This window comes from Uloborus diversus, chromosome 4, assembly GCF_026930045.1.
Source record: "Uloborus diversus isolate 005 chromosome 4, Udiv.v.3.1, whole genome shotgun sequence".
In the NCBI taxonomy this organism is placed as follows: Eukaryota; Metazoa; Arthropoda; class Arachnida; order Araneae; family Uloboridae; genus Uloborus; species Uloborus diversus.
Window position 1 is genome coordinate 45,641,504 of NC_072734.1, and position 23,864 is coordinate 45,665,367.

A 23,864-nucleotide genomic window follows, 5' to 3' on the forward strand; every position below is an offset into this window, starting at 1 on the left:
GTGACTTGGGATCTTTGCCTCAGCATTTCCTAAGTCAATGATTGGACTTGCTCCTTCCAGTTACTAATTCCTACTCTTTAGGATTCCATAAATTAAGCTATATAGACCAGCCCAGATAACTGAAGGAAATATATTCATGTTCAGGTTCACTGTTGGTTTCTAATCCTTATTTTTCTCATTATACATTAAATTTAAAAAAAAAAAAACATACATATCAAGTTCTGAATTACTTTGTTGGAATCACATTAAAAAGTGCTAAGAAATGTCGGTAAATAAAAGAAAATTGAATAAAAGTACTTACATTTTCTGCAAAAGGTTTTACTATCTTGTTTCTAAAACATTTTTCAACTTCTTGTTCATTGTTGATTACTGAATATATACGTAGAACTTTCAATAGACAACTTTTATCGATCACAAAACATTGAAGAAATAAATTTTCTAGGTGAACATCAAGGCTGAATGATATGTATTCAATTTCCTGAGGAGAGCATAAAAAAACCATTATCTGATGAAAAAAGTTTCAATATTTATTAAACATTACATCAATTCAAAAATCAATAATGTAAGAAAGAAAAGTACTTATCTAATGAGAAACAAAAAAGATAAATCAGTTTTTATTAATTTATAAAGAAGTATCAGTATTGACAAAATATTTAATTGCGAACAATTAGAACTAGAGAAGTAATGTTAAATATGTACTAACAGGGGCGGCAAATAGGGGGGTCAAGAGGGGGCAGTCGCACCCCCAAATTTTTTAAGCAGAATGATAGAAAATGGATGAATTCAATTTATGTAAGTCGGAAATAAATGTTCATTTAAAAAATCTCGCTGATTCTCAGTAACTATTTGATGAAACTCAACACATTCCCAGACAAGAAAAAGTGTTTTTCGTTTTTTTATGATGACTTAGAAATTCACGAAGTATTTTTCGGCCTTTTCACGGCTAAATATTTCATACTTGTGTGCCCAGTGTAACGATGGTATGTCCAATATGAAAGGCTCGTGCAAAGTGGTGTGGCTGCAGGGTTTTCTCAAGAAAATTCCTTGATATTTTGCATTCACTTTTAAGCTTATTTTTAAGTGTATATTTATTTAATGAGTGTTCATCGCTTTCCTTTGCTAGAAACACGTTTCAGCTGCTCAATGCATTATCTGCTTTCATAGAAACTTCTTAAAAATGCATGTGATAATTGAATAAAAAAAGACAAAATACCCTTTATGGGGCTCTATAGTAATGCAATCTCAAAGTGACACAAGATGGTCTTCAAGAGTTAAAACCATAAAAACCTTTCTCTATAACTTCAAAGCAGTGATTTGACGACTGTGAGAATTATTGCAAAACGATTCTTTCAATGGTGAAAAAGCTCATGCCCTTCAGCATGTATGACTTCGTTTGAATTTTTATTCAATTTGTTTCTATTGCGAAAAGTGTTTTAGAAATGCTTTACTCTATCAAAACATCTTCAATCTGCCACACTTAATTTTCGGACTATTCAAGCCACAGTTCAATCTACAATTGATCTGTGCATTCATACTACCATAGTTCAATCTGCAATTGAAATTGAAAATAGATTTTACATAGATGCATATTTCAATCCAGATAGTCACATAGTTAAAATTGCCTTACCTTAAGGTAAAAATGAGTTTAAAAAAAACAATTTAAAACTGCAAAAATAGCAAAAAAAAAAAAAAAAAAAAACTAACTAATTCTGACATCAAGCTTTAAAAAGGTTTCTTTCTGGCTTTAACAGAGGCAAATGTGTCGATCAAATCATCGAAATCTAATTTTGATGTCACAAAATTTTCAATGGTCAATACAGAAATGCCTGTAAATTATCCTGAGACTAGATAATGAAAAATTAAGCTCCTCGCAATTTTTGAAGTTGCCTTGTGATTTTGAAGAGCAAGACCTAAAAAGAGTTTTCATACAGTGAATAATTGCAGCTTCTAAAACGATTTTTGATTCTTTTCAAAGCTGAAAAGGAACATTCACTTTAACAGAAAAAAAAGGAAGTAAGTAAGTTAATTTAGGCTATTTTAGTGCCCCTAAATTTGTGGTGCCCAGGTCCGCGGACCCGCCGGACCGTGCGTTAATCAGGCCCTGACTGAAATGCTGCCCCTGTGTACTAATATCAGTACTCATATAAGTTTAAAGTTTTAAACAGCCAGCATGATTCAGTTTTTTCCTGCCAACTTGATACTAGTATAAATAGAAATTACACCACCCATAAATGAATGCAAAACGATTCCATAAAAAAATGCCGGTAAATGAGAAAAAGATTTGCCCAAATACTAATATACTGTTATCTGAACGATCTCAAGTCGTACTTGCATGAGAATAGTTACAAGTTTGAAAAATATTTCAAGTAATCTAATTTTAAGATAAGGTAAAGTAGAACCTGGTTTGTTCCGATCAATTTGTAATTTTAAAAAATGTTTACCAAGGTAATTTAAAATTATGAACATAACTATAATAATTCCAATCATTTATTTTTATTTTGAACTATTAATGATAAGCGCTCAAGTGACCATGTATATTTTTTAATATTTTGTAAATAACGGAGCAGTTTCCTTCAGTCAAAAGTACTACTCTTCAGTCACAGAAATTGATAGAATAAGCAAAAAAAATAACATGGAACCAGAAAATAATTTCATTTTCCAAACAGTTATTTTTTAATTGATTTTTTAAAATGTCCCATTTTTCAAACAAGGCATGGTCTTTATAATGTCACAAATGAGGTCCTTTGGCACATTTTTCACTGCGTTTCCATGTTATGATAATCAATCAGCGAATTAAAAATTGCCTCTACTTTTGCTATCAACCATACCGTTGCCAGCACATGTGAGTAACGATACAAATTAAATATTGTGCTCTTCTGAATGGCAACAGTAAATTGCATTTCATCATTTGTGAAGCCATCGGCAGAAGCGTTAAAAAATGAAAGCACACCGACTAAAATAATTTTTTAAAAATATTAAACTTAGTCAAATTATTTAAAAAATAGTCAAATCCTATGTTTTTAAGCATGCTCTTTCAGAAAAAAAAACACTTGTAACATTTTGGAAACACCCCATTCAACATAATTTTGTAACAAAACATGGATTTTTGTCATAACAAATGGTAAGTCTGTTTAATTAAGGATTTGCTTTGCTTTTATTACCTGTACTATACCAATTATCCAGATTTTAGATTCTCCGGATTATCTTTGGTCATAGTTAGTCTGGACAAACAAGGTTGTATTGTCTACTATTCTTGCATTGACATGCTTAAAACCTTATGCAGTTTAATAGTATCCTCAAATATGACAACAAAACAAGAAACATTTTTATTTTGATGCACTTCAGTTAATAAATAATACATTCTCTAATATGTATCAAAAAAAAAAATGCATAGTTAAATTTGATTTTAAATCAATTACGATTTCGTAAAAATCTGAAGATAAAATTTTGTCCAAAACTGCAATTTATTTATCTGTTTTTGAGGGTTCCTAAAATTTAACTTTTTATTTTTGTGGTATTTATGTCATTAAAATAATTAAATTTAATTTTAAATCAAGTAGAAATTTCTTAAAAAATTTGAAAATTTTGTCCAAAATCAAGGTTGGTAAAACGAAGGTTTTTTTTTTTGAAAAAATCAAAACACCCGTTTTTTTAATTTAAACCAGGTTTTTTTTGATTAAACACTATTTGTAAGAAAAACAGGGGCGTAGCTAAATGGGGGGGTTTGGGGACAAAAAACCCCCCGAAACGTTTGTCTCAAAAAAAAAGAGAGAGAATAAAAAAGAGAAGAGAAAGAAAAAAAAAGAAAAAAATTAAATGACATTTTTTTGAGTAACAAAGGTTAAAAATTCACTTCGCTCCCCCCCCCCCCCCAATGCCATTGAAAATCTGCTCCATGAGTGACCCTGAAGCGTAAAGACGCCTCCCTCTGCTGCGACAATTTTTTGGTAATTGACTGAAATTTGACACCGCTTTAGAAATGAGATTGATTTGTCAAATCCATATATATGTAGCCTTTCTTCGACATAGATCCTGCAAATTGTTGCATGTGTTAAATTTTATAAGTGGCGCAGTGGGAATATTACATACAGTCGAATCTGTATATTTCGAATTTTGCAGGAAATAAAAAAAATTGAGATAAAGAGGTTTTGAGAAACGGGGGCTTTAAGAAACTTTATTTGGAATATGATGGTGAAAATTTGAAATCGAGACAATGTGGGCTCTTGATTAAAATTCCTCTGTATTAGTTTCGTTAGGTATTTATTCTGTTATTACATTATTAAGTGCTTTATTGCGAGTTTAAGGAATCATTTTGACACTAAAAGAAACATAAAGCATATTTTTTTCAAGAAAAAGTCTTTTATTGCTTTTTGTCCCTTTTTTTTTTTAATTCATTATTTATGCTCTTAAAGTTAGCAATTGCTGCAGATCTAACTTGGCCAATATTCTACAATTTTCTTTTTTTCATCACTTGAAAAAATCTTATACTTTATTTTTACTCCTATCATTTCAGTTTTCTAAGGTATCACAATTTTAAGAAAGAGAGCAAACAAAGAACAGTACTAATCCAGATAACAGAGCGAAATGGCTTTCAACTTAAATGACTTTTAACCATGAACTTGAAATGTTCATCTTAACTGTCAAACCTGTAAATTTCTAATCTTCCAAGAAAGCCTATTTGTGGAATGCATTTCTCCTTTTTTTCTACTGCCCCCTCAGCTCTTGAAGACAATTCCTCTGTTTCTGAGTTGAAGAAAATATTTTTGTTTGCTGCTTTAAAGATCATTGGGCTTCGAATCCAAAAATGATAGCATAACTGGAATTCGAGACGATAGAGGTTTTTGTTGGTCTGGTCTCGTGTGTGTCATAGAGGTCATAGTCAAAACGACCATTGCTAACCAAAGTATCCATTGCAATCACATTGATTTTTCAGCCAGTATTTACTGCGTATTCTTTTGGAAACGTACAGTCCGTTTAAAATAGTACATTCTAAGTGAAAGTTGTTGCATAATGAAGCGAGCAAAACCGATAACAAGCTTTTTTAAACCCAAAGAAAAAAAAATGAAAATGATGAAAAGGATTGCCCTAAAAAGAGAAAGTTAACATTGGTTGAAGAAAACAAAGTACAGTCTGCAAAGCAGCATTAGTCCCATCGGACCCTTCTGAAGGTAATTTTATTTAATTCAAAAGAAAAACTGCATAGCGTTACATGAATAAAATGTTAAACAACGAAATAAATCTAGACTATTTCTGTTAGCTTGGTTCGCAAGAAAATATAACACTCGAAAATTGCTGTTGTTCTCTCAGATACTTATGTGAATTCTAAAGCAGCTTATAAAATTAAAAATAAAAACTTGAGAGGAGAACACATGGTATGCAGCTTTGAGTGAATAACTTTCTACCGCCTATTTTTCTGCCCTATTTTTTTTTAATTTAAATTTTTTTAACTGCTTTAAAATTAGCATAAATGTAAATACATAAAAAGCATATAAATATAACGATATGAAAATAAATTTCATATTTTGCGGGTTATATTTCAAGGAGTCTTTTTTTATTTTATTTCATACTTTTAGTGCAAACCAAGTTAGTAAAAATAGTCTTTATAGTCTGACCACCGATGAGATTGAAAGACAAACATCCAGTTCACAGGCAAATAGATGCATCTATTAGCTTTCAGGGATGCCAGCTTTTGTAGATGTGTGTTAGCCTCTACATTAAGCAATCACACTAAAATGAACGGAACATGCTCATTGGTTTGTATTGACTAGTTTTGACAAGACCGTTGCTAGAAAATTTCACTTTAAATTAAATGGAGGGAAAATAAAAAAAAAGTTGAATTTTCCATAACATTAAAAAAATATAAAAAAAATTCTTTGCTTTTGTTTGACACAAGTATCGGACTTGGGACACTCCATTCCAAAGTATGTAAGATTCCCCTCCCTTTTATTTTTTTAATACTAAAAAAGTTTATATATATATATATATATATATATATATATATATATATATATAAATAAAAGTACCCTCCCCCCCCCCCCCCCCCCGAAAGTCGGGTCTAGCTACATCTCTGAAGAAAAACAATTTTATTTTCGGACAATCATGAAGGTTTATGAGTTGATTGTCAAGGAATGTTTAATATTCATGTTTGTAATTAATTAAGTAATTAAAAGCAAAGTCATGTAATTTCATTTCCTCATACATAGAGATGTCTACAGGAGAATATTATTTGAAAATCTTCAACTATCATCAAAAATACAATACATAAATAGGCCTTGGTATAAATAATCAGAGAAATTATTTATTGTGATAGTTCAGACATCGTTAATTATAAATAATCAAGAATAAATTGCTGTAAATTAATTTCCTCATAATCATAGTCAGGCCCAGACTGGCCAGGTCGGCTATTGCCGAGAGCCCCCAAATCAAGCAAAAAAGAATTTGTAGCAAAAAAAGATTTTACAATTCTTTATTTCCTTGTAACTATTTCAATCTATTTCCTTATACGTTTTGCCGGGATCAGGGCCTGATTACTGAATAAACCAACTAGGGAACTAGGCTGTGGTCTAGCTTAATTAAAGTCTAGCTTAATCTTTGCTTAAAACCTTCCCCTTCAGGCCCTGTAAGGGATGCTTTTGATCACTCTTTCTAGTTTGAAACAAAAAGCACACTGGGCCTGTTCAAAGCCAAGTAGGCCCCGGGGAAAACATTCATTTCAGGTTAGGGGCCCCTAGGGCTTTAATTTCTCTGAATTTGGTCTGTAAACAGTGCCAGATTACCAAATAGACAACTTAGAAATTGCCTACGGGCCCGCAACAGAAATGTTCGGCCTCCCTGCAAAAAATCATCAGGGCCCTTAACCACCCACTGAATAGCCTCCCCCCCCCCCCCGCTCAAAAAAAATTAAACAAGTGGTTGTTTGTTTTTGTATGCTTCAATATTTCTACCTATATTTTGAATTCATTTGTCAAAATATTTTTACAAGTTTATTATTATTTTAAGGTTTTGAATAGTTATGTGGGACTTTAAATCCTGACTTTTTGAATGCCCATTTTATTTATAAGTTATATAAGCAAGTAAACAAGTTTCTCAGGACTTAACAGTATTCTAATAATGACTGTTCTCCTCTGTAAATCTTGGTTTTGAAAAAAGTATTCACATTGTATGGAATTCATACTGATTTGGTAAATGATTTAGCTTTTGTTCTGTATTCCTATAAGTTTGAGGCATGTTTTTTCGATGTGAGGGTTTTCTTTCAAATATTTTATTTTCTGTTGTCCGCTTGAAATTTTCTTTGAATTCGTTTGTGTCTAATTAATTAATTTTATTTCATTTATGTTGATGTTGATAATATTTAAGGTTCTGTTTTGTGGTGAACCGAAATTCACAGAATTTTTGTTTACCTGAACTGTTCAAAACATTTTTTTGTCAAAATATTTCGACCAGTTTTCACAGCATTTTCGGTTAATTTTTGAATGCTTTGAATCCGTTTTTAAATTTCGTTTTATTCCTCTATTAACTGGGATGTTTAGAGGTGTTGTGTGATTTTTATATAAGTTGAGATACAAAACATTAACATCAATCTTTTGATCAAGTTAAATTTTTGTTTTTACCCCTTTAAAATTTATGACACTAGATTAAGAGATTCAGGGGTGCTCAATCCCCCTAAGAGCAAGGGCGCACCTCCCTAAATATCACGAGACCCCCCCCCCCCCAAAGTAAGAGCCCCTTCAGAAAAGTAAAAAACATCCGCCCCAGGTGGGCACCCCTGAAGAGAGATTTTGAAACTTTGCGGATTTTTCATGCATTCCGTACATATATTTTTTGTCTGTTTAAAAATGTGTTTAAACATCACAGTTGCACAGTTTAGCTGCTCCTGGGTTAATATGTGTTGAGTTTCGTTTTTTTCTTCAAATGTTTGCTAAAACATATTTTCAACTTTTAAAATTTCAGCAGAGGTATTAGGGCCCGATTAAGATATCAAGGGGTCGTAGGCCAATATATCATTTTTTTGTGGGGGGGAGGAGTTGCATTCAGACTCCATCCATTGTTCTAAAACAATTTTAGTCACAAACTAAAGTAGTTTCAGCCATTAGAGGGCCCCTAAATATCGGGGACCTTAGGCCATGGTCTAGTTGGCCTATTCAGTAATCAGAGCCTGGAGGTGTTTAGGTGTTTGGTTTATTTTTTAAAAGATTCTTTGGTTTCTCGAGCCGTGGGACCCTTAGTGGTGTGCCCCCCCCCCCTTTTCGCATTGCGGAGTCTGTGAGTACGCAGATCTCCAGAGTAATCCTTAAGTTGAAAAAAGTTATCTTTTGCTGCAAATTCCAACAAATAAAATTTTAACCAACAACTTTTCTTTCCTTTCCTCTTTCTCCAAGTGTGCTACCGACGCTTCCCAAGGTGTCGGCGGTACAGGCGGTACTACACAGGAGTTGTCTAGTGGTCAATTGGGTTCCACGCATGGTTAAGTTACTCCGCTGAAAGTAGTAAATTAGGACCCCTCGGAGAGTGATGCCAGCCATTGTGATCCAGGCCGCTAAAAGCAGGATCTTTGGCATTAGTTTCTGCCTGAGACAATCCACGTTTCTACATGTTCTTGTAGAATCAATAAGGTGAGATAAGACAAGAACTATGGAATATGGGTATAGATGGCCGTGTGAAAAAAACTCGAACAAAAGAGAAATGCTGGTGTGATAAAAATAGGAGTAAATAAAAACTTCATGACTTGTTCAAGACTCAATAGATTCATGTAGATTGCTTTAGTGCCCCATCTCCTTTTGCTTTTAAACCAGTAAATAAATGAGAAAATTGAATGCACATGGAAATCTTTCCGATAGGGTTTTAATCCCCGGATATTGGCCATAAAACTATTCCTCGTGGGGGTTTTTACTTCTGCAATCTGCATTAAGATAGTTGAAGTTCTGTATTTTACTTGCATGCAAGCCAACTATACTTTTTATTATGGAAATTAAAAGATAGATACATTGGGACAAAATAGTGACAAGATGAAGCAAAAAAGGTATGATAATTTTTCTACTAGTTAAGGCATTGCTTTAAGCTTAAAATAGAGTGTGATAAAAAAAATATCAGTCCCTTCCAACAATGGCTCACCCACGGAAAGGATAAGGGGCTACGCCCCTCTTAGAGACTAAGCTCCCCCCCCCCCCCATTAGGCCTAAAAATGCGGAATTTTATATCTGATTTTCAAAAATTTCCCCGAGGGGGGGAACCCCTGGACCTCCCTAAAATTAGGGATATTCTATAGGGTCGACCGAAGCACTTTTACGCGGAATTTTTTCAATGAATTTTCTAAATTCTATGTTTTACCTTAGGATATTTCAGACATTGCGGTATTATAAAGCATGTAATGGAGTCAAGATTGATATATTCACATGTTGCTCAGTTTGTGTTTTTAACCGTTAAAATTTTTTTAAAGTCCAAGTCGGTTGTGTAAACTTACCCCGGACACGGGCACAGGGGACGTTTAGGTATATTTATTTTGACACCTAACGTGGTTCTGTTAGAGTGTTTTCAACATAATGTCTTACCATTGTTAAAATAAAGCAAATTTATTACAAACTGAATAGTGTATAAAGTAAAAACTGAACGGGCATGAAGACTACTACATGATTGTAAGCTATAAGATACGAATTTGTAAATTAATTAAAAATTAAAACAGTGATTTTCAAAACTAAATAGCTCGATGATGCTAAAAAGTTTTGAGACAGGTTGGAGCGAAAAAAGCATCAGGTCACGTTTAGAAGTAAGCCACAGTATAAAAATGCGCGTAAAGGTGCTCAGACATCAACGCGTAAACTTGCCCTGTCGCCAAGCTTGGATTTATTTTTAACATGCAGAAAACGTTAATAACATTTCAGTTCATACAAATACAATTCTCAAAAACAGATAAAATCTGCTAATTTTTATATATTTGTTCTTTTTTAACTAAGTATTATTTATTCACAATAAGCTTCAAAACGTTCAACTCAAAATTTACTCGACTTGGTAGAAAACCGATAATTCTTTCTGCATGCTAGATCGAAGCTTGACTGATGCTCAAAACCTTGTGATGATATTTGCTAGGGAGCAGTATCGATCTGTTATGACTGTTGGCCCTCCAGTTATAATTCATTTTGAAAAAAGGGCACTGGGTAAACGTACCCATGCGTAAACATGCCCCGGTCTACCCTATTCCACTGAAAGAGGGGGCTCTGCACATAGGGTTGGATTTTTCCCATTCAAAACTTTTTTTTTTTTTTTTCCCATTCCGCTGGGAAATACTGGGAAGAAATGGTAAATACCAAGAAAAGTGGTAAATGCCGGAAAAAACTTCTAAATAACAATATGTAAGAAATATTTTGGCTTTCTGAATCTGATGTGTAGAATGAAGGTTAGAAATAAATAATTATTACAAATTCCTTTTGGGTTTTAAATTATTGTGTAGGAAAGGAATATAAATAAATAAGAATTATTGCATATAACCAGGGCCGTCCGTAGAAGGGGGCGAGTGAGGCAATTGCCCCGGGCGCCATGATATATAGGGGCGCCATAAACTAAGCTTTTACTGCATTTTAAATTTCTTTTTAGAATTATTCTTTTTTGAAGAATTTTTTTTTTAAATCTAACACAGGTTTCAGATTACATGTTTAATTATGTACAGCCTAGTGCCCACACTTGGGACACTATCCTAACTTGGGACATTTTGCCGAATTAAAGTTTGAGGGTGGTACACCAGTATAAAATAAATGGTGTTACTACACAGAATAAAGGAATCGTTATCTTTTGAGGCTGAGTTAAAGTTTAATGTATCAGCTTTATGGGTTAGTTGAATGAATTTGTCAAGACATTACTTATGTTAGTTCCTACTAATGAAATCGAGTCTCATAGTATAGATGAGATAAATTTATTTGTTGTAAATTTCGCATATTATGAAGGAATGAAAAAGAATGTGAAAAGATGTGAAACGAGGAACATTGAGAGGTAAAAATCATCTGCATTAAGAATTATTTGGTTTCATCAATTGCTTTTTGCTTTCAAATATAGAAGGAAAACTAACGTGGAAGTATTACATTTAAAAGAATTAAGAAGACTAGGGAGACATTCAATATTTTCAGGTTCAAGTATACATTTTGAAATCTTTGAACGTTTACAAGATAATATTATTTCTATGTAATGATTTTTTTTTTTTATTGATTTTTAAAATAAACTTTGTTAAAATGATATTTGGTGTCGCAAACTATTACCGATTGCCGCATGCATGAAAGAAAGATCAAAATGTTAAGTGTTCCAAGCAGTGGCGTGCAGATCAATATTTTTTAGGGGACTAGTTGGTTACGGTAAATTACGATACACAAAAGTAAAAATATTTATAGATATATTATCTTCCCTATTATTATCAACTTCAGTGTTATGCTTCAAAGTTGATGAGCAACATTGCTCACTAAGATGATAATCTATTCGATTTTTACCAAAAGTTTTCAATTGAGTAATGGCTTGGTAGTGTCCTTGGGTTTTCTCGTGACGAATCTTTGCCGTGTGGAAATTGCTCATATCTGAAAATCCATTGGCATTCCAGGCGCCTTTTTCCTTTTCAAAAAGGACGCAGGGCCAGCAAAATAATTTTTTTCTTGACTTACAAGCAGTCAGCCATTTAACAGTCTCAAAGTAATCTTTCTTAAAATGCCGATTGTAATTTTTTAGCTTCGCAGATATTGATAGGTCAGGAGTAGGCCTGCTCTGTGAAAGTATTTGAGCTTCAAGTCAAAGCTCCGAACGAACGGTTTGCGAAAACGTCCAGCAGACAGCAATTCTCTTCCGAGCTCCCCGGGGCAGTCTGTGCTGTTTCCCATGCTCCTCAACTACGTCCAGTTGGGGACTTGTTTTTTTGACCGAGTCCCTTTCCATTACAAAAGAAAAACACAATGGACGCAGGAAAATAACTTTGACTAGTGAATTTGTTGTTTCCTGAAGCTCACATAGAAACCTGTACACTAGGTATGGAAACAAAAATTTATCCGTTGGTTTAAAAAAATGCATGAAGTAATCAAATAGCTTTCGAGCGAACGCCAAGGATCTAACAAAGCTATATGAGATCTGGGGAACAGGTTCTTAAGAGCTAGTCCCTCGGACAAGTCCATTTAAGACGTCGCACACAAGGGAGAAAGGGAGGGAGGGGCAGTAAAAGAAGTAGCGCTTTCTAATAAACTTGTTTTTCTGCTCATGTTTTTTCTTAATAAATTATTCTGCAAGGTAATTTTTTTGAAGGGGCAAATATTTAAGGGACCAGCCTAGTCCCTCTAGTACATGGGCGGAACGCCACTGGTCTCAAGTTAGGGAGGGAGATCCCTAACTTGGAACAGTGAAAAAAAATTTTGTTTTATTTTTAAAGACACATATCTACACATCTATACCTTGTCCTGAGGTGAAGTACTAGAGCACATTCTAAGAATAGAATACTTCGTTCGAGTGGAAAACATATGATGATTTATATGCTACTTAAGATTCAAGTTGAAACCTGTCCCAAGTATGGGAACTTAACTGTAATAATCGATATAAAAATGTTCGATACTTTTCCAAAAAACGTACACCATTCTATGTGTGGGAAGGGGGCGTAAAAAAAAATTCGCCCCGAGCGCCGTCCTCTCTTGGGACGGCCCTGCATATAACTTAAAATTTGCTCACAATTTTTTATTTATTTATTACTAGTGGCACCGCACGGCTTTGCCCGCAATATAAAAATTAAAGGTCTTTTGGTTTGCCTGTATATTTACAAATAATGTATGGTGAATTTTCTCGCCAATTGGCTTGTACCGACGTTACAGTTCCACGTTATGATAATTTTGTATCTCGCCAATTGGCTTGTGCCCATGTTACGGTTCCACGTTATGATAATTTCGTAATTTATGATAGTTTTTTTCTTAAAATTGGAATAAAAAAAGAACCACATCGAATTTTCGAAAAATTGCTTCGAGGTGCACACCCCCATGCTACAAACTAACTTTGTGCCAAATTTTATGAAAATCGGCCGAACGGTCTAGGCGCTATGCGCGTCACAGACATCCAGACATCTAGACATCCAGACATCCAGACAGAGAGACTTTCAGCTTTATTATTAGTAAAGATTTTTTATCAATAATTAATTTCCTAAATAAATATTTTTGATCACAATAAAATAAAATTTTTAAACTTAAAAATGCCAGGGTCATCAAGAGAAGCAACAAATAATTTGTGTTATATTTAAGTAAATTAAAAAAAAAAATTGCAAAAAGTCTCGAAATTAGCGTCTTGTTATATAATGCTAAGATCCAATGTAGAAGTAGAAGACGAAGAATATAAACACAATTATGATTTGTAATTTGTGTATTGTCTTTCAAGCTATTATTTACTTAGAACTCAATTTTGATATTTTAAAAGATTATTTTGAATTTATATTTTTAATAATCAGTTTTCCCATGTGGGAAAAACATAGTATTTCCCAGGACGGTAAATACCCAGTGGTGGGAAAAAAATTTCCAACCCTGGCCCTGCATCACAATATTTCTCCCCACCCTCTCCGCTTACAAGGTAAATATAAAAGAAAAAAAATAAAGAAGAAAAAATAAAAATGTTCAATTCAGAAATAATGATAAATAAAATAACGCACCTTTAATAGATTTTGTAAAAATGGTATGAAATTTCATTCTGCTAAGGGTAAGTCAAGCAAAACTTCAAACACATGTTTTTTATACATAAATTTAACTTTGGTTTTATTATTTAACATGTCCAGAAAGAAAAGGCAATTTTTGAAACAATAACTTTCTCACATTTTCACGGGGAGGGCCCCCAGAACCCCCATACCAGGGGGCCCCTTTCCAGTACCTAGCTGATCACCCCAGAAGGAGCCAGTCCGGGCCTGATCATAGTTATCTATGATAAATCTTTACTAATAATAAAGCTCAAAGTTTGTCCGCATATCTATCGGGATATCTGTCCCAATGTCTGTCAGGATATCTGTCCGGATGTCTCTCTGTGACGCGCATAGCACCTAAACCATTCGACTGATTTTCACCAAATTTGGCACATAATTAGTTTATAGCAGCGGTTCTCAACTTTTTCTCCTTTGCTAACCCCTTCCGAACTCCGAAAGAAGTTGGCAAACCCCTTGGGCACTGGGTAATAAGTAACAAGCAAAAAAAAAAAAAAAACACTGGTGCACACATACATGCATAAATAATAAAATTTGGGAGATTTTTTTTAGTTTGATGCTGCTCTGTAGTTTATAACAAGAACAAAACCACAATTGCAAAATACAGAATTACAAATAGTGCTACAAACTAAAATGATCGCTAAAAAATGAATACAAAACAAATTCACCAAAAAATAAACACAGTAATCATTTTGTGCTTCAATGAACTTTGAAAATTTTTTGAAAATAAGATATTTGTGGAACAAAGAGGCTCAAAATTTGGCTGAAATTTTTCTGACACAAGGGTTGGTTACATTTATCTCTATCACTAAATAAGTCAATTAAAGAATGATCATTAAAAATATCTTTCAGGGAACTATCTAAGACAAACTAAATGGTATCTTTTCTTACAGTAAAATGAGAAAAATTTCTAAGTTTAAGTCTACTCGAAAAGGACTACGAGCCTAGCTGTTTGATAAGGATATACTGCGCACATTAATCGTTTGTTTGCTGAAGAATTTTTTTGCAATTATGCTGTAAGTGCGGAGTAAAATGCGTACATTAAAAAATAATAGAAGCGTCTATTTTTCAATGTACGCATTTTCTCTAATTTTTACACGAAAAGTAATTTTTAATGAAAAAAATATTTTTAAGCTCACTTACTACAAAAGAAATTTTCTACACAAATTTCATTAATTCCTTATTTACATATAGCGCAAATTAAGTTGCATGGTTAAATTCCGTTGATTTTTTTTTCTTTTCCTGCGTAAACCTCACAATGACAAACTTTTACCCACGAAAATTTTCTTAAAGTAATTAAATTTTAATACTTTTTGTGGTATGTTTTGACTGCTAGCTACTCTTTCCCTTTTTTGACAATAAAGCTCAACGAAAATTGTAGTCAATGTTGTGTGAAAATCATAGCAACAAACAGTGTAATCTCACTTCTATGAATTTTTGACTCAACACAAGAAAAGAGCAATAGTTCCTCCTCAGTCTCAAATGCTTAAGAAACTAAACACAGACCCCGAAGTGGTTCTTTGGGGAAAAAAGTAGGAAATAAGGAATCAAAAATTGAAAAAGTAGGAAAAGTAGGAAAAAAATCACTTAAAAAAGTAGGAAAAAAATAGGAAGAGATGGAACTAGGAAAGTCAAGAGGAAACAAATTTAGAGTAAATTTTATTTCTAATGTAAAATAAACTAACAGTATTTTTGATTTAAAACTGTCCCACAAATAAACTAACAGTACTTTTGAAGTATTAAAGGGATTTAATGAACGGCCGAGTTGCAAAAACAAAACGAAAGAAACAAGCTGACAATCATCAGTATGAAAAATAAACTGGTGGAAACAAAGATATATGAAAATAAAATCCAAACAAAGAAACACTTTTCAACAACACAGTAATAAAATTTTTAAGTGTGAAAGAATAAAATGCAATACAGTGATCGCAAAATAATAATAATAAAAAAACTCATATTTGGGTGCAATAAAGCCATTTTTGTCAAAGATTTGTTTTGTCAAAAACGAAAACATTCCTTCGAGAGCATCCATTTACCATTTAAAAATACTAACACTTTCAGCTCCTGTTGTCCCAAAAGCAAAGCAAATATTAAATAAGTTTTAGTTAAAAATATTCAGCAGCTGACATGCATGCTTGCATAAACAGGGGCAGATGTTTGAATTTGAAAAAAAAGGAAAAAGACTGAAAATGAGAACTAAAATAAATTTGTTCTTAAATATGGGACATAAAATTTATAATAAAATAATTAAACTAAATAAATAACGAAATAAGTAAACTATAGGGTTTGTATTATGTTGTGTACTTTTAGCATTCAACATAAATTTTTGTTTCAGGCACGTCATTTATGGGGGGTCAGTGGGGTCAATTTCTCCCTTCACTGGGTTTGCAAATTAATGCTCAACTAGACAAGTTTGTGCGGTTTTTGTTGTTTTCAGATAAAATTTGCATTCAGTATACATCCTTTGCTGGCCACCGCTGTTGGGGGAAAATCAGAATGACGAGCCAGTTTTAATTTGAATCAAGCAATAAAAACGAATATTGTTTTATTGGTTTGATGACTTTTTACCTCTTTCTTGTTCCAAAATTTGTCACTGAAAAAAAGGAAAAATACATGCATGGTAAACGTAACATTTTTATCAAAGAAAAAATCAGTTACTAATGTTTCTCTGTGCATAAAAGCGAAGACATGTAGTTTCGTTCGATCCTCATCATACGACAAAAATATTCATTCGGAAATTGTTCACGAAATTGAGAGTAAGGGGGGGGGGGGAGTACCTGGTATCAAATGCCAGCATATATCTCTTCCCCCCCCCCATTAAATCAGGCGCCCTGAGTACAATAACTTACAGCAGATAAGCCGCACTGGTATAATTGCCGCACCCCGAAAAGGGTAAGAGTCTGTAAAAAAAATTTATATGTTCTGAAATGCCGCATTGCCATAAATGCAGTACATAAAAATTATGAGCAAACTCCTCGATATTGATGATGTCATAGTAGAAAATACCCATTAAAAAGAAAAGAAAAAACATCCAGTACATATTTGCTTGTGGTTCTATCCCCAACTTTTAAAAATGTAAAGAAATAAAAACGGAATTTCGCATTTAAATGGATTTTTGGTTTTTCTCCAAAAGTCGGGAACGTTTTGCCCATCTAGGTTTTTCTTTTTTTTTTTTGCAAATACACTCTTTGCAAGGAAAGAAAATGAAATTTTATAGTGATCCGTTTTTGCGAATTTCTGTTATCTGTGCCTTTTATTTTGTACTAACATCAATAAAATATGTACAGTGTACAGGTTTTCATTTTTTACTTCCTAACGTTCCTTTTATGATTTTTCATTGCCTTTCGGTTTAAATTGAGCTCCATTTCACTTGTAATCAACTATACAAAAAATTGGCAAATTAGAAATTCGGCTTTTCCTGCACGTTTTGGACAGTCGGCCGTTTACTTTAATTAAAGCTTCTAATTGAGGGGTAAATAATATATAATTGCATCATAATGCACAAGTATTTGTTTCTTTATTGTTTCGTTAAAACAGTAGGACTGAAGTCGGGGCGATAAAAAGAAAGGTCGATCATAAAAGCCGCAACGGTATAAAAGTCACTTACGAATATTTAAGCACGCAGACGCCGCAGTGCTCCTTCCAGAAATTACTGTAGTCAGTGAATTAAAACCTTAGGATTCGCTTGTTTCTTTCGCTTTTTAAAATTGAAACATTCAGAAAATTATCGGTGTGGCATTGTAAAAATAAGAAAAAATGCACAATTAGAAGTGCTATACTAAAGAAAGAAAAAGTAGGAAAAAAAAGGAAAAAGTAGGAAAATAAGGAGAGAGCTCTAAAAAGTAGGAAAAATAGGAACTCTTCGGGGTCTGTAAACATCAAAATATTTTAGATGCTCGTATATGCTCCATGTAATGTTTTCATCAAGTTTAATCAATCTTTCCAATCAGAAGCTTCTGGGGAAACGAAAGCTTTCAAATTCTTTCATTTGAGAACATTGTATTCATAAGTAGAGTTTTTTAGCATTTCTTCAGGGCTATCATTGTCAATGGAAGAGTAAACTATTTAAATGTTAAATATGTCAGGAAGAATGCAAATATTTTCACGTTAAGAGTACTGAATGTGCAAGAGACAAACAAATAAAAAAGGAGCAATATTTGCCTGAAACCACCTGAACATGAAACTTCATCAGACAGAGGCATGTTAAAACTCTGCCATTACAATATTTTTTTCACGAACCCCTTGAAAACCTGTCACGAACCCCCAGGGGTTCGCAACACTGGTTTATAGCATGAGAATGTGCACTAGGGTGGGCCGAAAAAACTTTTTTTGGAAATCTGTTTTTGGAAAGTGCGGAAAAGTTGCTGTATGGGCCCGTTATTACCCATAAAAAATTTCGCTAAATTTGTTTAATATTTAGCCGACGCTATTTGACCTTGAAAAACTGATAAAAAGGGCAAAAATGCATTTTCCAAAAAAAGAAAAAGAAAATAGGGGGGGGGGGGGGTTAAAAATAAAAGTTTGAAGCTAGTTTCAGCAAACATTAGAAGTATCTGTCAGTGAATTAGTTTAAATCCTCAAAGACTTTTATACATTCGTAGAATATTTAGCTACTCTCCTTTAAGACTGACACATGGGAAAAATGAAAAAAAAAAAAAAAAAAATTAAAGTAGATTCAAAATAAGTAAATACTGAAATGTTACGCAATACGTTACTTAGAAAAAACAGTGAAAATTCAATCAATTTTATGTGACATTTGTACGCCAATTTTAAAAAATGCACACACTCAAATAAAAAATAGTTACATAAGATGATAATTTTTTAATCTTCGGTTCCAATTGTTTCTCCTGGATAATAAAAGGCGCTCAACTGCTTCTATTATTCCTAAGATTATGTTATAACTATTTTATATATGTTTGACAAATAGAGTCCTTGAGTATTAAAAAAATGTGAATCCTCTGAAGTCTTTTAAACGGGAGCCGGACATTTCGAATGTCATTGCATTATTATCTTCGTTTTGGTATACAACACGACTGTTTCGTAGAAACGCGCGAAAAAGAAAGTAACGCGAGCAAGCACAAGTAGTCTTCTATTTGGACCTGGAAGAGATTTGTCTCCTCCCGATGATTTATTTCTTCCAACATATAAGGACATTATCAGATGTTATCAAATCACTAAGATGCAAATAAAGGGGGAAGGAAGTAAGCAACCATCTTCAGTAAGTGTGGCCGCTGTAGTTGCAAAAAAAGTTATTGATATTTGGGGACGTGCTTCCCTACCCCTTGTTTCGATAAGAAGAGTGATTGCCATGATTTTATCTTATCATTCTAAATATAGTAGCGCAACAAAAAATGCTAAAAATATAAAGACGCAACTTTTACAATCAAAACTGGCAAATTTAAAGCAGAGGCTACGACTTTGACGATTGTGCCTGCAAATGCGCAGATTTATGTTCGTGTAATTGCAGAAAAAAAGCAAAAGTCCCTGATAGACAAAATCAAAGGACAATAAGAAAAATGGCTATTGGAAAAATGGATAAGGTAACAAATAATGCATATTTTGCTCATCCTGAGCAGCTACTGTTGACAATGTTGTTAGGTGCATTCTGAACTCTAGAAATAAGAAGACAAAGAGCTTGGATGGTTACGATTTTTTAAGCGTCCTAAACTCAATTTTGAAGCCATTGATTATGTTGATTTAGTTCATTGGGCAAACTGTGTTGCAACAGAGCCCCCTCTTATAATGCATCTAAAAGACCAACAATTGAAAGAAATGTGCAAATGTGCATATTTCTCGAAACAGCCTACAGCTGTTTCGAGAAGTTTCCCTGTCACACGGAAGCTGTGAAACGTTGTGTGAAACTAATAACCGAAGCTGCAATATAAGTTCGTGGTGAAACTGCACAAGATGGATACATTCGTGCCAAACTTCAAGCTAGGAAAGAACTTCCATCATTTGATAACAGGGACAATATTATTCCAAAAAATAATATTCTTTATGCATGAGGTATTATAAATCAAATTTGAAGATTTCTTTTTCAAAATTTTATTATCTTTATATGTAATTCTGGAAAATGTATGATATTATTGCGTGATAATAATTACTATGATTAATAGTGCTATGTAATTAATTAGTCTATGATTTAATTTTGAAAAATAATTTTCACACTAGTTTTTAAAAAAATTCAATATTTTTTCATTTTTCTCCAAATTTTTGATGTCCGAAAGGAGCGGTTAAATGCTCATTAAAAGCAATGAAACATTTTATGGGCTCGAACTGGCTCATTATGTAACATTTTCGGTGCATTCCAGCAAAATATTTGAAATTTAGTTTTTTTAAAAAAATTTCGACAAAAATTTATTTTTCTCATATTTTTCGGTTTTTTAGTGTCAAATAGCGCCGGCTAGATATTTTTTAATATCCAAGAAAAAATTTTGTGAGTGCTAACTAGCTCATCACGCAACTTTTGCGCGCTATCCAAAAATTGATTTCGAAAAAAAAAAAATTTCGGCTTATTTCGGCCCACCCTAATGTGCACCTCAAAGTGATTTTTCGAAAATTCGATTTTGTTCTTTTTCTATTTCGAGTAAATTTCTAAATGATCATAACGTGGAACCATAACATGTACAAGCAAATGATTGTAGCAAATTGGCGAGAAATTCATCATCCATTATTAGTAAATATACAGGCAAACCAAATGACTTTTTAGTTTTCTACTAAAGGGCAAAGTCGTGCGGGTACCGCTTGTAAAAAAATAAAAGTAAAATTGAAATCATGCATTCTTAAACATGGAAAGGAGTTTGCAGTATCTACGAATGACTCACAAGTCTGATGCACATTACAGAACTTTAAAAATCAAAAGATCAATGCATATTTTGTTTAAAGCTTTAAAAATAAAGTTACAAATCATGTAATTTTTTTACCTAATGTATCAGTGACAACAATTATAAAAACAGGACAAATAGGTTTAAAGAAGATCATTATATTTTCCATTGTAGACATTATTTATCCTTTAGGAATACAATTTTTTTATCAAAGAAAAAAAAATCATGTTAATTAAAAGCCTCAGTATGAAAATACTCTTTTAACATATTTTAAAACTGAAGGCTGACATAAAAATATTTATTGATTATTCTACCATTCATACATGATACTGGGATGAAAAAAAAGTTCTTTGAAAGGTGAAAATTTGCCATTAAATTTGCTTTATAAGAGCATTGAGTTACATGGATATTTTCTATTTCCATAATTTTATATATTTTAGTTTCTTGCTCGGACTGCATCGCCTATCGGGGATACAAAAAGTGTGCAGGTATAAGCGTAATTTTATGCCTACTCTAAGTGCTCTTGAACACTTCTGTAGTTATTTTCTCTCTCTTCTCATTTAAAAATTCTAGCATTATATACACTATGCACTGCTTCAATGGTACATAGTCTATCTCAATAAATGTTAAGTAATCAAGCAAATTAGGTGGTAAATGAAGTTTTGGTCGAAATATTCTTTTTGGATTATTTTGAAATGCAAGACTGAAAAATAACGGTAATTGAATAAATAAAAAATGAGCTACTTAGATTTTTTTTTCCATATCATTTTAGAAAAACTTAGTTGGTCTGCTTTGTATATTTATGTACCTAATAGGAAAGCTGCATTAATTTAAAAAAAGAAAAAGAAAAAAGAAAAACTATTTAGCAAACTTGCATTACCTTAAAAAATATAAGTTTCTAAATTTATTTAATCTATAATCTATCCATCAAGCTTTGATAGTTACTTTGCACTAACTAGATTTCACTCTTTGCAATAATATGTAAATTTATGAAAACATTCAAGAGAAAACAATGAAGCTTTTCAAAAAAAAAAGAAAAAAAATTTTTGAAAAAAAAAAAACCCAAGTGGTTTTTTTAAACATTTGTTTTAAACCAAACAACCCTGTCTAAAACTACAATTTATTAATTAATTTATTATTATCGTTTTATGTATTTTTGACACTAATTAGATTTTACTCCTTGCAAAAATATGTAAAAAAAGTAAAGGGTCCCAAAACTTAGCTTTTTATTTTTGTGATGCTTATGTCATCAAAAAAAAAAAAAAAGAGGAGAGAGAGATCTAAAAATATTTTTTGTTCTTAATTATTGACAATTAAAAGCTTTCAAAGACCTGTGCATCTCGCATAAACACATGAGCATAAATAAAAACAAATGTTAGATATTCCTTTGTCAGAAACTTTATAACAATGGTTGAAACAATAAGTATTACCTCTGTTTTATGATCCAAGACACTTGAAACTGCAGACACTTTTTTCTTGTGAAATCTAACTAAGTTCCAGTCAAATGCTAGTCTCTCTAAAACATCCAAAGGTAAGCTTCTTTAAAAAAATAACAAAAAAATGTCAGTATTAGAATGCATTCTAGTGACTTCCTATGAAAAATAATTTCTTCCAAAAATAAATTAAAGTCACTTATTTTCAAAATATTCAAGGAAGTAAATACTTTACTCTTTTTCTTCAGGTTTAATATCTTCAATTTTCTTGAGTCCATGCAGAACGCAAAGAACATGCTTAACTAAAACCTGTAATTAAAATTTGTTTACTAATTTGAAAAAAAAATCTACCAAATGAACACTAAAAAGATTTTACAATAAAAATTACAAGATGCAATCTAATAAAAAACACAAACAGGAAAAAATATTGCCTACAAGAAAACAAAAGACAAATCGGTTTTATTCATAGATAATACCTGTCTGAGGAATATGGAAATGGCTACCAATATGTATTTACCGCAGCGACCTGGCATTTGTGTAGTTGTCCCCCCCCCCCCGTAAAGCATGAAAATGAACTTTATTTACCTTGATTTAAAGAAATAGGAAACAAAAGTTAACAAAAATTGTGTTAACTAGAAGTATACATGCCTTCATCTTATGTGTAGAATCTCTTTCCACAAATAATGCATGAGCAGAATCAGATGTTTCATCCAAATTCTTTTTGGAGTCCTGCAAATAAAAAAAAAAATTAGCGAAGAAAAATATTATGACTATATTTATGTTTTTGAGGGGGTTTTAGGAAGGTACAAATTTGCAATCAAAACTGAAAAACTACAAGGCTTATTATAAAACTAGCCACCAAGGCCGGATTTAGGGGAGGGCAGGCGGGGCTACTACCCCGGGACCTCCACAACAAAGGGGCCCCCACAGTAAAATTTTTACAAAATATCCTAACTTTCACGGGTCGAAAATATAGGATATATACATAGATATATATCAAAATATTCGTATATATATCAAAGTATCGGATATTTTCGAAAATATGATGATCTTATCCAAAATGTTCGTATATATAAGGCAAAATTTAGATGAACTCTTGATAACAATTGAAAATATGGATATAGATATTTTGTTATTAAGTGAAATATGGATTAAGGAATGTGAAATTGATAATTATAATCTTAAGGGGTATAACAAACTTTATAATACAAGAGAAAGAAATAGATTAGGGGGAGTCATAGCTTATATTAAAGAGAAATACTACTTTTCTGATCAGAGTATTTTAATGAATACTGCTGAGGCATTATACTTGTATAATAAGGAACTTGATTTTTTTATAGTTTTTATTTACAGGGCTATTGAATGTAGTATAAATGATTATATATTAGAACTTGAACAAAAGGTAAAAGGAATTGCATGTAAAAACATTTTGTATATTGGTGACATAAACATTGATACTTTACAGAATAACACGACAACAAATGATTATATTAATACTATGTACACTATGAGTTTCAAGCAATATGTTGATATACCAACTAGGTGTAATGACCTAAGCTCATCCTGTATTGATCATGTCTTTTATAAATGTAATTACAGAATAGATAGAGCAGTAACAGCTGCAGTACATAAAACAACAATAACCGATCACTATGCATTACTAGTAAAAATTGATAACAAAAAATTATTAGAAAAACATTTGAAACGTAATCGGAGTAGCAAGCAAATAATTAAAACATTCATGGATTATAGAACTTTTGAACAGGATATTAAAGAAATTAATTTCTCTAGATTAATAGATGAAAACATGTGGAGATAAATGAGATTTATAACACTTTTATCAGTAAAATTAAGGAATTCATGGAAAAAAACAAGAAGATAAAAAAAGCTAATAAATTAAAAAAACAATGTTATTACACAAGA

At 32.3% G+C, this 23,864-nt stretch overlaps 1 protein-coding gene across 2 annotated transcripts in view; it reads right to left on the reverse strand.

Moving 5' to 3' along the window:
* The window catches only part of LOC129219683 (conserved oligomeric Golgi complex subunit 2-like), a 58,256-nt gene that overhangs the window by 22,627 nt on the left and 11,765 nt on the right, over window positions 1-23,864 (reverse strand). For both annotated transcript variants that reach the window (XM_054853959.1, XM_054853960.1), the window contains exons 4-7: window positions 22,590-22,670; window positions 22,177-22,250; window positions 21,939-22,047; window positions 302-478 (exon numbers count right to left, since the gene is read on the reverse strand). In XM_054853959.1, coding sequence (XP_054709934.1) covers window positions 302-478; window positions 21,939-22,047; window positions 22,177-22,250; window positions 22,590-22,670 — 441 coding nt within the window. The remainder of the gene's footprint in view (window positions 1-301; window positions 479-21,938; window positions 22,048-22,176; window positions 22,251-22,589; window positions 22,671-23,864) is intronic.